The 17,564-nt window shown below is 37.9% G+C and overlaps 1 protein-coding gene across 3 annotated transcripts in view; it reads right to left on the minus strand.

Moving 5' to 3' along the window:
* The window catches only part of FNBP1L (formin binding protein 1 like), a 52,753-nt gene that overhangs the window by 14,355 nt on the left and 20,834 nt on the right, over positions 1-17,564 (minus strand). For all 3 annotated transcript variants that reach the window (XM_058030188.1, XM_058030187.1, XM_058030186.1), the window contains exons 2-8: positions 13,962-14,077; positions 7,336-7,389; positions 5,791-5,938; positions 5,311-5,373; positions 3,957-4,061; positions 2,595-2,723; positions 413-559 (exon numbers count right to left, since the gene is read on the minus strand). In XM_058030188.1, coding sequence (XP_057886171.1) covers positions 413-559; positions 2,595-2,723; positions 3,957-4,061; positions 5,311-5,373; positions 5,791-5,938; positions 7,336-7,389; positions 13,962-14,077 — 762 coding nt within the window. The remainder of the gene's footprint in view (positions 1-412; positions 560-2,594; positions 2,724-3,956; positions 4,062-5,310; positions 5,374-5,790; positions 5,939-7,335; positions 7,390-13,961; positions 14,078-17,564) is intronic.

Genomic DNA, 17,564 nt, shown 5'->3' on the forward strand with positions numbered 1-17,564 from the left:
TAGATGAAGTAAGATAAAATAGGACAGAACATGCCGCAGTCAGGCAGGACACAGAATGAATACTTTGTTAACTGAACACCCTTTATATGTTTTAATGTCACATGCAGGGGAAAATAATGACCACGGTATTGCAGGATATTTTAAGATTACTAAAATAATGTGTCCAAAATCACACCCAATGAGAATGTGTCAGAGATATTCAGATTACAGTAAAGCAATAAAGCAGAAAGAGAGCAGACAACAAAAGCAGAAGTGGTCCCTTCTGCTGAAATGGAAGTCACAACATTTTTGAAGCAAATATTCGATAAGAGGAAGATAACTATACAGGGTAAATCAGTCCTTCCCCTCTTCACAGCTTCTGCAGCAGCTCAATTGCTACCACATATTTAAAAAGTTCCCCAGTTCTACTTACTCTATGTTCATCAACTGATTTTGCTGCAAGGATCATCCCCTCCAAGCACTTTGAGATAATTGGAATAACCTTGCGCTCAGAGTCAGCAAAGCCTTTGTAACATTCACTAAGTTTGATAGTCCTTCTTTCATCCATTTCTTGAAGTTGCTGCAAGTGCAAAGAAATATAAAATAAAGCTTTCGTTTGCTGGTTTTTTTCCTCCTCAATCCTGACATATGCAGTTACTGTGGTCACCACAGTGTGGGACAGAATTTCTATGCTTTCCCAGTATTTTTATTTGCTTAAAAAAACAGAACTTAGAAGTCCTTGCAGACACAGTCTTAGGATGCCCAGTACAATAGTTATGAAGACTTCATGCTCTTTGATTTCTAAAAATCATGTAATGGATGGGATTTTGTTTTCCTTTTTCTTTTATAAAGCACATGTACAGTGTTTACAGGCAACTGTTTGAAGTATTTTTTAATGCAAAAATGAGAACCACATTGAAGAAATTTCACTGATTTCTACATCTCCTCACTCTCTCCTTCTAGTTCCAAGTAATTCCTCTCTGGTGACAAATATATCCATGTCGCTTTTATTATTATACCTTCCAAGCAATACCAATTATTTAAAATAGGAAAAATAAGAAAAACTAAAATTACTGGCACTGATTTGAAATACAAACCATTTCCTTTAGCAGTGTGCAAGAAAATAAAGAGAAGAATACCATTACATAAGATTTGCAATCAAAGTTTAGCAGAACAGAACAAAAAAGAATAAATTCAAGAGAAATACTATTAAGATAACAGCTCTGGGCTTTTCACCTGAATGTGGAAAACACCCCAAACAAAAACAAAAATCAGTAAAACATACCAATAGGTTGTCAAAAACTGGATAAGAAGTTGAATCTTTCCTCTATCTACACTGAGGCAGATGTCTCAAACAATATTCAATTTTGTCTGTCTAAGACAAAACAACCACCTAGACATGCTAAACACTTCTCCAAGGTTTTCCCAAAGAATGTCCCCAAATACTTGCAATGAAGTAATAAAGTGTAGTCCCAAGAGAAAACAGGACTAGGCCTTTCTGCTCTTACTGTAGAGTTCAAAAAATATGAGTAATATCATACAATGAGAATGAATCTTAACCCTGGAGAAATAAAGGCAGTAAAGCATAAGTCTGGTGCAAGCTACAAAGATGATCAACCTATCTCTGCTGGGAGCTGACTGCAGCTCTTGGATCAGTGTGTGAAGTCAGACCTACTGTGGTGCTGCTTAACTGTTTAAATATTAGAAAATTCTTTAATAAGTCAAGGTAATTTTTTCCTGTGAATCCTAGACCTTCTAGTAAGGATTAAAAAAAAAACAAAAAAAAAAACGAACTGACCTGGGCTGCTGGAAAATATCAAGCATATTGAAGCTGAATTCCTCCAAATAAACCCAGTGTTTCACCTTGCATTTCCTTACTCCCTGTCTCAGTATCAGTTCCCACCCATATTTCCCAAATGGCAGAAGGTACATGCCAACACACTTACGACCTCTCTTCACCTGAAAGCCCAACTATTTTAAACTGGTTTTCCAGTTTTGCTAAGTCCATGTTTTTGAAAGAATGTTACAAAAAATCTTACTAGTTACATAAAGCATCTCTAGAAATCCCCACCTTTTTTACTTGGTTTAGAGAGACCTGTGGATTGCTGGCAACACTGATGGAGCAAGGACTAACTGGGGGCTAGGAGGGTGCTGGAACTTCTGCTTCCAATGCAGCCTTTTTAACCCATGCATGAGATCCATGAAACCACAGCCACCATCAGCTCTGGGCTGTCCTTCACCTCAGCACAGGCAGAGCATCACACACACTCACAAGGATCCTGAGAACTACTGACCAACCCCCATTAGAATGATTATTTTAAATGTCTTCTGTCACCCAGACGTCTCAAGTGTTTATTTTGCCAGATCCTTTCAGAAATATTTAAACAAAGAGTCTATAAAGTATAAATCTTAGAGAAAATGCAACCAAGCATTTTAGTTAGAAATCCAAGCATTAGTATGGTAAGCAGACTCATGAAAAAACACAAGTTGTCTCAAGATTATGGTAATTTCTTGATAAAATGAACCACTAACATCCAAAAAACCAGTTTTTAATTTTAAAGCCTACTTCTTCATTAGAAAAGGATTAGACATACTTTATCTGTTAAATTTTTTACCTTGTAAATCTGAGGAATGACAATGTAGTAGTGTTTGTGCTGTTCTCCATTAAAATTCTGTAGTTGTGCAGCATATTCATTTTTGTTTTCATCAGCCATGTGTGTGCGCAGGTTTAACTGTTGCTTGGCCTAGTAGGAAAGTGTTACCAGGTTAAACATGTCTTGTACTTTTCAGTGACACACAGCATCATTTTATTTTATTTTATCAACTGTGCAGTAACAGTAGTCACAAGTCATTAAAGCCAACATCCTTAAAACTTAACTATAAAGAATGTGAGACTTGACATATACTGACACTCCAAAACCTCATTTGTTATATACAGAGAAAGCAATGATCACTCTAGGTCCCTTAGGCAGACTGCTAAATATGTATCCTAAAACCCAGAAAAGTGACTGATCCCATAAACCACGAGGTACCAAACAGCAGACAGCTGCCAGTTAAAGGAAGACACTCAGCACAGCCATCCAGAGGGGCTCCCATGAGCTTTAACAAGGCCAAGTGCCAGGTCCTGCATGTGAGCTGGAGTGATCCCAAGCACTAAGGCAGGCTGGGAGAGCATGGGGTGAGAGCAGCCCTGAGGAGAAGGACTGGGGCCCTTGCAATGTGCACTCACAGCCCACAAAGCCAGCCCTGTCCTGGGCTCCCCTAAAAGCAGCGTGGCCAGCAGCTCAAGGGAGAGCTCTGCCCTCTGCTCAGCCCTCCTGAGACCCCACCTGGAGCGCCCTCAGCACAGGAAGGAAATGGACCTGCTGGGAAGAGTCCAAACAAGGGCAAAGATCATCAGAGGACTGGAGCATCTCTCCCATAAAGACAGGCTGAGATTTGGAGATTTTCAGCCTGGAGAAACAAAGGCTTTGGGGACACCTCAGAGCCCCTTCCAGTACCTAAAGAGTGTCTACAAGAGAGCTGGAGAGGGACTTTTCAAAGGGCAGGTACAATTGGGCAAGGGGGAATGATTTTTAACTCAGAGGGCAGGTTTAGATTTGACATTAGGAAAAAATTCTTCCCTATGAGGTTGGTGAGGCACTGGAAGAGGCTGCCCAGAGCAGCTGTGGATGCCCCATCCCTGGCAGTGTTCAAGGCCAGGTTGGACAGGGCTTTGAGCAACTTGGTCTAGTGGAAGCTGTCCCTGCCCATGGCAGGGGAGTCCTCAAGGTCCATTCCAACCCAAACCATTCTGATTCTGAAGCACACTCCTTTCATGTGCTGGCTTACATCTCATTGGAACTTTGATTTGGCACATAACAAGTAAGCATATTTTACACACAATGTCACACAGTCAATGAATATTGTTTCAGTACTGATGATTAACATGTAAATGAAATACAATTGATAATAAAGTAAAGCCACCACACCCTTACCTTCTCAACATCAGCCTTTGTCGCATTAGTGTCATTGTCCAGTCGCTCATAGCTTTGCTGTGCCTTCTCTGCCTCTCTGCATTCTCTCTCAAATTTCTTTTTGCTCTACAAAAGGCACAAACTTAGTGCTTCAACAGCCACTATTCCAACATTAATTCTGAATTCTAAATATCAAAGCTTCCTTTTAAGTATCTTAAATTCACTAAGTCCCTTTAAAGGAGCACATTGTTAGCACAGCAACTAGGTCAACTGAATTATTTTGAAGGCAGTGTGAAGGACGTATCTACACTACAATCATCATCAGTATTCATGTCAAGTGGCACAGCTGCAGGTAGCACAGACAACAGTATTCAATATACTTGATGTTCTCTATATGCAGCTGTTGTCAAGACAACTGCTGTAGGAAAAATTGTAGCACAATTTCACATCTCTAGAGAGAAACTGCAACTGAGACACTGAGCTCCTGCTTCACAGCAAAGTCAGGCAACTGAGGTGAGTGTGTCCCTTAAAGGCATCTAAATGTATTTAAAAGACTGACTTTGCACTCAGGTAAATACACAGCACTGTATTGTTTGAGCTGAACTGTGGGAACTATCTTGGTGAAGAGATAACATCTAAAACTACCACATATGCTTGTATTCTGATCCTCTGATGATGAACTGAACTCTTTGACATGACAGGGAAGCAAGAACCTGCTCATCTGGGACCACAACAACAAAACAGAAACTCACTTCTCCAGTACTGCTTCACAATAATCTGAATCAAAGGTATAATAAATTTTAAGACACACAACCAGAATATCAGAATGCATCTCGAACAGACTTGGTTGATTTTTATATTTTCTTATCTTTAAAAGCATTTGTTTCAAGAAAAAGAAGCTTATAGTCTGTCCTAGAGACATTCACTTCCTGCATTTATCTGTTAAACAGTAATTCTATCTCCCAAAAATACAATAGTCTATAGTGGTATTCTTGAATATACCTTGGAACAAGCCCTCAAGCTCAAGTCAAATTCAGTGACTTAAGATTTCATCTTCATATAAATAAACTATCAATTTTAGTAGCCCAAGGAGAAGCAACAGAAGTCTGTACCCATGCTAAAACCAGATTCCTTTATGCTGGTTATGCTGGATAAAAACCAAGGCTTCTCTCAAACACAAACACAGAAGCTGTTTACAGGAGATTTTTAATCTGGGAACTATAAATACACTGAATTGTATTATGTTACTAAATTATTTGTATATTTAGTAATATACCTCAGTATTAAATCTAAGCAAGAGAGATGAAAACAATTCCACTACAGCCAGTATATCTTACTTAAGTTCAACAGGAATAAAATCCAAACACAAACTCACATTATCCATCTGCTTCCAGCACATGTCCAGATACTGCTGAGCCTTTCGCCCTTCCTGAAGATGCTAAAAACACCACAAATAAATTAAATTTGTCTATATTTTTAGTATTATTACCAATAATTAGTCCCTGCTCTAGCTGACAGCCTATGATGTGCAGTATCTTCCACAAGCTACCCATACTCTTTGGAAGATATTACTCAACATACAAGAATTGTATCCCAGATACTGTGGTACACTGGCAAAAAAAAAAAAAAGATCTCTAGCAAACACTGTCTTCCCAAGAAAATAATTTTTAGGTTCAATAACTGTATTACAGTATATAACATTATATATTATATAAAAATCTTAAATGTGGTTTATAAATGTATCACAAAACCTATGTATTGCGGGGTTCATCAAAATGAGTAAACAAATACATCAGTTCACTAAAAGACATACATCTTGATATGTTATTTTCAACTTTAAAACCACAGAAATTACCATTTTTCTCTCAGTTTTCAGATCATGAGAGTATCTCATCAATTCTCCATACACTCTGTGTCCCATTTCTTCTGCAACTACTTCTCGCTGTCCTGCATAGTCATTCAGCTCATTGAGGATGTTAAAAAAGGCAATACACGAAGTAAACCTGACAGAAAGCACACACATACACAAAGTTAGGCAGCTTTTTAAAATATACTTACTTTAGTATAGCCTGTACTCCTGATTAAATTAAAAAAACACAAACATTTTACAATAATCCTTATCTCAATGCTAATTGAGTTAGTTAAAACACAAGCTGGGAAAGCCTAAGTTAAGCCTAGCATGTACTATGTGTTGCAACGTCTGTTCAAACACGTTTTACAAGAACAGGGGGTTTGTGGATGGAAAAGAAAGAAGAAGAATACTACCTGGCAAGCCCTGTAGTATAGGGGTACCTCCTAAGCTGGCCCAGGAGGGGCCTGAGCCTGGGAAGGGATACCCCCGTGCCTAGGCTGGGAGCTGAGCCTGCTGCAGATGATGTGCTTGGTGCTCTCCAGGTGCAACATGCCAACCATGCCACTGCTATGCATGCCGATGGGGTTACTGAACAAGCTGCTATCAGCTCTGCAGACAGCTGCCTGTGTGCCTGCCCACCTCTTGGCTGGAAGTAAGGTGCCACTATGGCTGGCACTGAAAAGGGGGGAAGAGGAGGGGCAAAGGGTAGAAAGTGTGTGCGGAAGGGAAGAAAGGGAAAAAAAAAACAGGCAGCACATTAAAATATACATCTTTCTCTCTTTTAATTGTGGAATACTGCCATCTCCTTAGGCTTGGCTTTTGGGAATTTCAAATGCCACTCTAGCACTGGAAGGCCTATTCCCTCAGGCCCAGGATCTTTACATAGTTTAAAGAGCTAGAGGAATTCCTACTGTGAATTCTCAGGCACTGCACAGTATGTGCTCTGGCTGCAACCTGAAACTTGTCCACTTGTTTTACTTCCTAAGACTTACTCCTAAAGAAAAAAAAATACTGTGCTTTTTCAAATAAATTTTTAATGGCTATGGAAGGGACCAGTAGACATCCACTTATTTTGTCTCCAGAGTCAAAGCAAATCAGCATTTTGAGAGCTCCTCTTGCCCATAACATGACAATTTGTGTACACTCATGTCTCACTATAGAGATGCATAGCTGCATTTGTATTGCCATAAAAATGCACTGAAAATCTCTATTACTAAGCAAAAAACTAAAGCCTAAGGACACACACTTGCTTTTTTAAAAAAAACAATACTAGTCTGTACATAGTAAGCTAAACTTCTGCTTTCAAAATTAAGTTACCTAAGGATAATTTTGGAAGGGAGCAAGTACAACCTGCCATGTCTACTACATTAAAATACCAATGGAAGTAAACATGCTTGAGAATTATAGCAGAACTGTACGAAGCCAAGCACAATTCTTTTGTTGTCATCACCAATTAAATACTTTATCTTTAAAAAAATCCGTAAGAGGACAGCACAATACAGTTAGTTCTCACTTTTTACACACAGAACTTGAAATGGACATTTTTACCTGGGTTCCTCATCTTTTGGTGAGCGTTTAGGACAGTACTTCTTTACCAGATTTCTATTAAAGAAGAAAAAAACAAGATCCTGTTTTAGAATCTCTTTTGAGAAGACACACATATAAAACTGCATGAACAAATTATTTCTGTTTAATGTTCTATAAACAAATCTATTCCCTCTGTCAACTTATAAGGGTCCTTTAGATAACACAAGGCTGAAATCTACAGTATTATCAAAGTTTTACACCACTCTGACCTAGAGCAATTTGCAAACATTTTAAAACTTCTACTGCAGTGAGCAGACACGAAATGCAGAGTTTGTTTTTAACATCCTACTCCTGCATGCAGAAGGCAGCAGCAGACGAGGACAAGGCCAATGTACGATCACTGTGTCACACAGAGAGTGCACACTGTGCTGTGCCACCAGCACACAGCTCCATTCCTGTGGGAAGCTCTGAGAACAGATTCAGGGCAAAGATTTTAACCACACTATTTCCAAATCTTTAATAAGGACATGCCCAGAACAGGAGAGGCAACATGTCTTTTCTGAAAAGAGATTTTACACTTTGTCCTCCCATCAGCATTCCCAATACCCAGATTTTAGAAACCAAGCAAAAATCACTAGAATCCACAGGACCAGCACTTAGCACAGTATCACAGTCCAAATTTTGAAAACACTGATATGAAATCACCTGCTTATCATAGAATGCAGGAAAAAAAGGAATGGAGGAGTTAAGAGAAGATTCTAGGAGAAAAAAATCTGGCATGCATGTCATCTCACTCTCTCTGTAACTTCAGTTGTTACTAATTATGAACTACCTTACCATTAAAACAAAGGTGCTAATTCTACTTTCATCTAAAATAACCTTGTACAATTTCTCAAACCCCTTTATCTGGAAGCCTTCTCTATGGTACAAAAGCCCACACAGTGAGATGATGTCCAGTCACAAAGGATACACAGAATATGAGCAGGCAGTTGGTGCAGAAATAGTAAACTTGGATCCTCTGCCTGTTTCTATACCCCCTGAGATTACAACCAAAAAAAATTTGACTATTATAAGAAAGGTCATTTTTATATCAATATGTACTAAGAAAGAGAATAAGCACTGACTTTTTAATAAAAAATTACCTACACATTTTACAGTAACCTGCTTATTGAAGTTCACGTAAGAATTTCTTCTCTCTATCCCCAGAACCCACTGCCTATTGTAACATTCTACTTGGTAGGGATTAAATGTAGACATTTTTAGGAAAATGCATAAACAAAATAGGGGAAAAAATATTCACTAAGTAACATTCCTGTGTTCCATTTTCCCTTACATTTCTGCTTTGTTCCTCAGCGCTTATTAATGAATAGGAAATTCCTAAAATTCATGTTATTTTTATTCAGAAGGTGAAATGCATAACACACATACAATGTTGTAGCTAAGCAACCATGCATGAGCCTTTTCAAGGGAAGATTTTCAGAGTTGTTAAAAATAAGAAAAGAAATTACTTACTAAAGCCATACATTTAAAAACAGCAGGAGAGAAGGATCATAAATACAGATTTACTACTGTGCTAATTTTTGTTCTGGTTTCATTCTTTAATGCAATTGTTTACTATTTCTAGAAAGACAAATATTATATAATCCCTTCTCCTAATAACTGCCAGATTCATTAGTCAATCCCATCTACCTCTGGATCAAAGGAACACACAGGTTTGAGACACTGTGATCAGGATTTAACAGCACAAGGTACAGTAATCAATGGCAATAAATATAAAATGACAAGCAAATGCAGGTTTTAAAGGTCAAAGAAAAAGACAGTGTTCATGTGAATAATTATGCACAGATAGTTTTTCCAATTAGTGAATACCAACCCCTAATCAAAAAGAGATATTAAATTTGAATTGTTGAAAAGCACAGGTTGACAAGCAGCCAGTATGAGCACAGATTTGAAGAGTGAAGCATTCTCTCAAAGAGAAGCCAGCTACCACTTATAAGGGTGCATAACATCCTCTGACATTTCAATCTAAATCCATGCCTAATTGTCAGAATTCAGATATGGATCTGGACTAGTTTATAAGAAAATTGTACAAGTAATTGCTCATCATCAGAACAGAAACAAATCTATAAGATTAATGCCTTTGCTTCCTATGAAAAGTGCAGCTGATGACACTCTAATCCTCTTTGGTAGTAAAGTTTTGATGGCTTCTATCACACACTGTATTACAGCCAGCCATTTGGAAGCAGATTTTATACAGGAATAACCACATCCAATTGTGCTGCTCCTGCAATTTTACTAACCTCACTTCTTGGTATAAATTGGTCTCAGGTCAACACCAGTGAGACAGGAACCTGATTTTTAAGAGAAGTACCACCTCAATCACGTAGGCAGAAGTTTAAAAAAGCACTTCAGCTGATAAAAATTACTTACAGTCAGGTACATAGAACATCACACAAAATTTTACAGATGTGTTAAAAATTGTGTTTATCAACAAAAACTAAGTTTTCTTCAGTCAATTAATACAGCACATAAAGAACAGAAGCAGCAGCATCAACACAGCACAACTTCTATGAAGGTGGCAGCTCAGGTACTGTGGTATCTGCTCATACTGAATCACTACAGCCCCTATATCATATTACCTATGAGCCTGATCACAATTTTTTTTGCTTTCATAAGTAGCTAAAATTGCAGTAAGTACTTAAAAGCATTTCCTATCTCTATTTAATAGCTTCAATACAACTCTGATGCCTTCAATGACTGCACATCAGTATTATGGACTGGGTGAAAACAATAACAGTTAACTGTGCTTAGTAACATCTCATCAGAAACACTGGAGCAATCAACCTTAAAAAAGTGTAACCTAGATTTCAAGTTTACAAAGCTGAATATCCTTGGAATCATTAAGAAATCACATGTTTAAGTTTATAGCAACAGGACTATAAAAAAAAACCTGCCACAACCATATTTGAATAGTAACGAGCAGTGTAAAATCTCAGCTCCAATCAAAGGAAGAGAGTTTTGAGAAATGATCACATGTGGTGATAATATGTGCACCCAGCTTTACAGTTGAGCTTACACCCATTTTTAAAAATCTTTCCAAGATTATGCATCTAAAAATGTTGAAGCTGTCTCAGTTTAACTAGACATATGCATATATTCATACTGTATTTATACAAATATCACTTGAACACAACAGTATGGAGAAAGAAGATGAAAAATAGATTTGATCAGAGTAACCAGGTAGCTCCAGAAATCACAATGCACTGTTTTATTGGGCAACAAACAGCTTAGGAGCTATCATAGCTATTTGCTTTAAACCAACAATAGAGAAGCTGACTGTATTCAGAAATTTTATTCCATAGCAGTTTCATCTCCAGCTGCAGGTATAACTTGTATTACTGCCTAACATCACAGAAAGTGGAACTCCTCTGTCTGCTCAAGTGTCATAATGCTTTAGACAGGCTGAAAAGGGAGTGAACCTCCAGAATTATTTTGTGTGCAATGATATGGAACAAAACTGACCTTCACGTTGCCCCTTTTAGGAAACAATGCTGGTCAAAAACAACATCTGAGAATTCAATTTAAATATTCAGCCTAGAGCCCAGTAGTTTGGCACATACTAAATCTCATTTTTTCCAATTACAAAATAAAAACTAATTAAACAGTCATATCATTAAAATGCACTGTGGTAATGTACCCTGCAATATCTTTGTCCTGATTCACATCCCTGTAACTCAGTAATAGCCTCTAAAAACCTTTGCAAACCTTGTGGTAACACAATACGTTAGTTGAGAGCTAACCACATAAAAGTTTAGATTTCCCTTTAAGTTAGCTCAAACAAAATCAAATAACACATCCTTTTTTGTTTCAGAACACATTATGTTGCAGGCAAAGACAAGACAAGCTGTCTAGGGTGTTTTTTTCCCCCCATAGACAATTGAGGATTCCCCAATTTTTCTTGTAATTTTTTTCAGTATCAAAGAAGAATAGCAAAGAATTAACCTAAAACCAGCATTTGGAAAAGTTATCACTTCTAGAATTACTCGGCAACCATGAGATGCAACACCTGCATACAGTAAGAATATATGAGGAGCTCAAACAGCCCCTCATATGCTGTACATGCATCACCTGCCCTCTCCTAGAAAACATGGAAGGGCTGTTGCACCTGGGAAAGGCTCACCACTAAGCTGTGACAGTATAAAGAAAAACAAAGGTTTCAAAATGCAAGGGTATACACAAAGTGAATGTGAATTTCTGCCAGGAGACCAACGCTAATAAGTGAAACCTGTTATGAAAAGTTCACTCAAACTTTCATCCTTGAAGTCTCTGAGAATCAGATCCAACAGTGATCTCAACAGGATGTTCATGGTCCATGCTGAAACCAAGACAGTAAAAAAATACCACCACACATCACTAGCTGTATCTCCTGGCTAAACTTGGCTTGGTCTCCCATCCCAGCACTAAGAGAGCCACAGAAGTACCAAGAGGTGACCACTTCCTGTACTGTTTATACTCTACCAACCAAGGGCAGTATTAATCTCAGTTATAAAGTTCAATATTAAAAGAGTCTCAAACACTTTTTCAGATTTATCATATTGTTAGTATGTTAGTCAGTGACTGCAACACAGATTGTTTTCCATTATAAAAGGAAGAAACAGTGATATACTAGAAATTTCCATTAGGGATATTAATATCTATCTCGGAGGACATATGCTGCCAATATTAAAATTACCAGAACCACAGTCCATCCCACAACACCTCTCTCAGAACTTCCCAGGACCAAGATGCAGGCTGGCTAACTCTTCTGAAGGTGACAATTTTGCTTGATCTCAATCCCCCCTGGGCCTCACAACTATGTTACATAATTAAAATAGTGCATGTCCTCAGGAGCAATGATGGCTGAAATCAAGGTGTTATCATGAGACAGTTCATTACTAAAGAGTCAATTCTCCCCCAAAGAATATATATGCAAGAATATCAAAGAGTAACTCACGAACTGGTCTACTGGCAGAAAATCAGTCACCCTGTGATGTGTGTGCTGAACAGCCCCTGGTGGGAAGCAGGCAGGAAGTGCACGTGCACTGTGTAATGTGTGTGCAGCAAGACCTGTGCTTCCCAGAGCTGTCATACTTACTGCACAGGGACAGTCACTCCAGCCATCTGACAGAACGGGTACGCGACAAAACTCTTTCATTTTTGAATGACACTTCGAGAAAAATCAATAGTTTTACCCAGAGTAAAATGCTCAACAGAGAAAATTTCCTATTTTTATTCAAATCCTGAAGTAATAAGGCGGTCTCATCTTGCTAGCTGTGGAATGAACCTTTAAATACAATTAAGCAAAATGGCATTTGTTAATACTATTTAAGGAAAAGATCTTGATAGAGATCTGTGGAAACAAAATATATCTCTATTTTTTAACAGACAACTGAAAACAAATTAAAACAGGGCTGCCAACTGTGCTGTGCATGCTTCCAACTTTCCTTTACCTCCTCAAGTTCTTCTATACCAGCTTTGGAAAAGTGGTACTTATTTTCTTCCTTCCAAGAAAAAAATTCCTTTAGTAAAACAATGGATCATTATGTTAGGTGAATATATACAACTGGATGAAAAGAAACTGATAAAGAAATCAAAAAGGAAATGAGCAGCCCAGATACAGAACATCCATGTCCTCGGCTGGGAACCTCATTACTGTATTAATGAGGAAGGATTTCTCAGCTCTCTATCTAGTGACAATCTGGTTTGCAAATGATGGAAGAAACCACAGGAGAGAAGCTGCTATCAGTTTCAGTCTGACAAGGGTAGGCTTGCAGCTTCAGTTGAATACCCAAAGGAATTCAGGACAATAAGGATGAGGTGAAGGCAAAGATGGCAGTGAAGGCCAAGTTCACAAGATTGTCTTAATTTCAATTTTATTGGTAAAAATTAACCTACTTTAACCTGTTGGTAAAAATTAACCTACTTTATGATGAAGAAATAATGTTATTCTGAAGCAGCCATTTCATGGCTGCTACTCTCCTTGCATGATCCCTGAAGGGAAATTCCTATTGGACCTAAAAGATGTTTCACTTGGCAGCTACAGAACAGAGGTAAGACAAAGGGTGGCTGGGTTACAGTCTCACCCAAAGGGACAAGACCTGCTATGGAAAGGGTGTGCTTTAAGGACAGGAAGGTCTTGTTGTTTTCTCAAGTTCAACTCAATTATTTCCATCAGATTTCTTAACACAATGTAGTGTTGCTCTTGCCAATTCAACATGAGAAATTAATTAGTAGCAGAGGCACACACACACTCTCAAGTGTAGATACAGATAATGCACTTTACAGCAAACATGCTGATAGTCAGTGCAAAAAATCACTATGGTTTTCCTTGTTTTGAATCTTTAACTTTAAGCCTTAAACCTTTTTAGTTCAAAGATCTGAAGGGTGGGTGGGAGAGAAGAGTGGGAGAGAAGGCAAAAACAAGCAAGCAAGTGCACACCCAAAGATAATTTTGTTTTGGACTGGTCTGCTGTGAAAAAAGCTAGTGATCTAACTCACTCTGTAAATGAAAAACAGTCATTAATCATGACACTTCACATTTGCCCACCAAGTGATACAGTGATTTTAAGTAACTTTTAAGATCCACTTGCAAAGAAAGAAAACCTTACCTCAGTTGTTTTGCATAGTTTTGCTCAATTTCTATCCTTTCTTTTACAAATTTTGCGTATTTCTCCAAGAAGTCAATGCCCCACTGTGTATGCTTGTCCAAGTTATCAAACTGATCCTTTAAAAACAAAAGGAAACAAAATTACCCAGAATTAGTTAAGAATCACAGCAGCACCAGATTTACACATCATTTATTTGTACACTGTGCTCTGAGGGAATGCTTGCTACTGGGGTAGAAGTCATTCAAGTTGTAAGTCAGTCGAATGTGTACATACGTCTCAGCCATGTATACCAGAACAGTAGGTTTCATGTGCAGGAACAGATCTACCTCTTTTTATAAAAACAGCTCTAAATACTTGCATGTTAAGCTGTAAGTAGCCTTTCATCACTTTCACAATGCAAATCTTTCTTTCTTTCTTCTCAAAACCCTTGATTTCAAAAGTGCTTCTTTTCCACCACGATAACAGACCCAACCAAAGATCACTATTAGATAAATAAGAGACAGCTCACGGAAGAGATGTCTGGTAGCTTTGAAACACAGTAAATTATAATTTCACTGGATACAAAAAATTACTTTCACTCTTAGGATTACCCACTGAAATAAAAATAACATAAATTTTAGCAGCATGATTAAATTTGGGGGTAGTTTGCATATCGAAAACATTTATTAAATCAAAACTATATACACAGCTCATGATCAGCTCTAACAGGAGGTTCCAAAGAAAGTAAACCTGTCCTTAGTAATTAAGAAATTATAGCAAACTAAAGGCACAAAACAGAAAGGAGAAACAACAAAAAATAAACTACATTTCTGAAAAAGAAAAACTTGGGGAATTTTTTAATACATTAAACCGTCTTCAAAACCAATCTTTCACTGCACTCTGCACTGATCAACAGGTAGAAGATATACTAATTAGGACAAGCTGAAAAGTCAAAAAGCAAGTGGAAATATGGGGGATAAGAATTAAAGAATTAGGCAGGAGAAAACAAAGGTATAAAATACCACCTAGCAAATATTTGCATTTTATGTTACAATAACCCACCACAGTGAGAAAATAAAGGATTTTCAGCTTTCAATAGCATTTAAAATTAGCAGTTATTTAGTAATCCAAAAAGGCAAGTAACTGAAACATCAAAGTTTGCATCGTGTAGAGGCTGAATCCAAAGACACTTCACAGTAAACTTAAAAAAAAAAAAAAATCAAAAAAAGAAAAAAGCTAAGGAAGTTATTAAGTTCAAAGTTTAATTAACTTGCAAAAAAAAAGCTCTGAAGGCTGTTTATCAGAGGCTATCTCTTGCAGACTCAGTGGCTTGCCTGAACCTAATGAATGATGTAGACTTCTAGCACTACCAACTTTAGTTCACTTTAGTTAAATTTCAATGAGCAGGATGATCTACAGCTAAATCAAAAAATGCCTAAAATGCTGTAAGACTCAGGGAACACATATTTACTTAAAGAGATACCAGGTGACCACAGCTATATAACCAACAAAAAAAAATTTAACATTACAAGATTAAGGCTGCTCTCCAGTGCTGCCAGGCACCAGCATCCTACACCCTGGACTCTCAGCCACAGCCATTAGTGCCTTCAACACTTCATCCAATGGCATGCAAGTACTGCCACCAAACATCCATCCTGCTCTACCACCAGCCTCTGCACCACTCTCTCCACCAAAATCACAACCACTTTCCCTAATGTTTCACCACAGACCCACAGAAACTGCCAAGAGATGTGAGAGGGACGGAAGACGAGATTTTGATGTATTTGGGAAACCATGGCCTGCATCTCGCATTATTCTGATGTGTGCACTTTGCACCAAGTGGACGTTTCCACTCTAAACAGCTTATGTCAAATAAAGTGACATTTCTGCTACTGCTTTTAGAGAAGCTGCACATGCATGGTTTGAGTGTGGGAACAGGCAGACAGAGACCAGGCTGTGGCATCAAACCACATTTGCAAATATGCGTAAAAATCCGTCAATCTCAAGTAGCCTTTCTTTTTTACACTTCATTTGTGTAATTACTCTTACAAAATTAACCTAGCATCCAAAAGCAGTTGTAAAAGATGCTTCTGGCATGAAGTCAATACCTAATACCATTAAAAAGAACTGACTTCCTTCAGCACACAGCAGAACAAAGCCTTTGCTGTCCTACTTAAGCTCTTTAGACCACAAAGCTCTCATTTGCTGCTAAGGTTTCATTAGCATTAGGGAACACCACATTACTTATGTTTCCAAACATGCAACCAGAGACAGTGGCTTTCCAAATATTCTGTTGAAACAAAAAAAGACTCCACTGCTCAAACTTCCTTCAAGGTCTGCTGTTAATATGAAAATTACGTTTGACAAGCTATCATGCTTTACTACAAGGATTTCATCACTGATCATATAACAAAAACTCTTTTTTTCCCCTCATTTCCTCTTCTTCATGTGATTCTAGAAACAGTATGTTCTGTGCAAAGACAGCTTTGTTGGATTATCCCACAAGCTTCACAATTTTTCAAATTCCCTATAAACAATAAACCTTTGAATTAAAGTCTGTGGCCATAAGAATCACCTTACACCGCTCTGTAAAGCCACTGAGATAAATGAGCAGAAGATAAAGGCAACATCAGAGAATAAGGAAAAAGGCCTGGCCTTTTCAGAAAGGCTTCCAGAGAGGAGTCACAAATACACTTATTTACTTTCAATCTCTCCAGAAGCTCACATTTGAGCTCTGGGCCTCAAAAAAAACCAAAAAGCTTCCTTTTTGAACAGAAACAGCAAATCTTCCAGACCGCTACAAAGGAAATCAAACTAATGCACTGAGATACAAGTGATGTCTACAATGGAAAAAAAAATGGTCAAAAACCAGTCAATGCTCTACAGATAACAGAACAGACCAAACAGTTTCAATAAAATTTAGGTCTGTAATTTCAAAATAAATACATCAGTGTAGCAATTTGGCTACCTCTTTTATAAGAAATATGAAAATTGCATTAACTAGAGATCAGCAAAATGTTATTTAAAAAAAAATTCACATCCTACAACATCTGGCTGTCTACACCTTGATAATGATGTTCTCAACAATATTTCCAAGCACATATATATTGCTGTTTGTCTAGTAACTGCCCACACCTCTTGCCAGCTGAGCAGAAAATTTTTGTAAAAAACTTTATTAAAACTGCAGCTGATTATTATTAAAGTGATTAAGGTCAGCTAATGGATGGTGGCCCTACGTAGAAACTGCCCACTCAAAAGCGGAATGTAGTCCAAAGCGTCTCCACTACAAACAAATCTGACACTTGACAAGAAGTTTGTAGTAAGTCAAAACAGACTATTCCAAAACAAATGTCACCTACCCAAATTCTACTTCCAGTGTATTTACTGGAACCACACATCAATGTTATAAACACTCCAGGTTTGCAGGTCTAAGCTTATCACGTGTGTGCAGCTACCAGCTGCTTTACAAAACTAGCAGCAAGAGCGAAGCTGACTCAAACCTGCACCCAAGACAAAACAGACTCTCCTGGGTTAAACTCAAGATTTGCTCTCCTCCTCTTACTGACACTTGTTTTTTCTCCAAACAAGCCTTAAGAACAAATAAAAAGAAAAACATGGCAGATC

The sequence above is a fragment of the Melospiza georgiana genome, chromosome 9 (genome assembly GCF_028018845.1).
Source record: "Melospiza georgiana isolate bMelGeo1 chromosome 9, bMelGeo1.pri, whole genome shotgun sequence".
Classification (NCBI taxonomy): domain Eukaryota; kingdom Metazoa; phylum Chordata; class Aves; order Passeriformes; family Passerellidae; genus Melospiza; species Melospiza georgiana.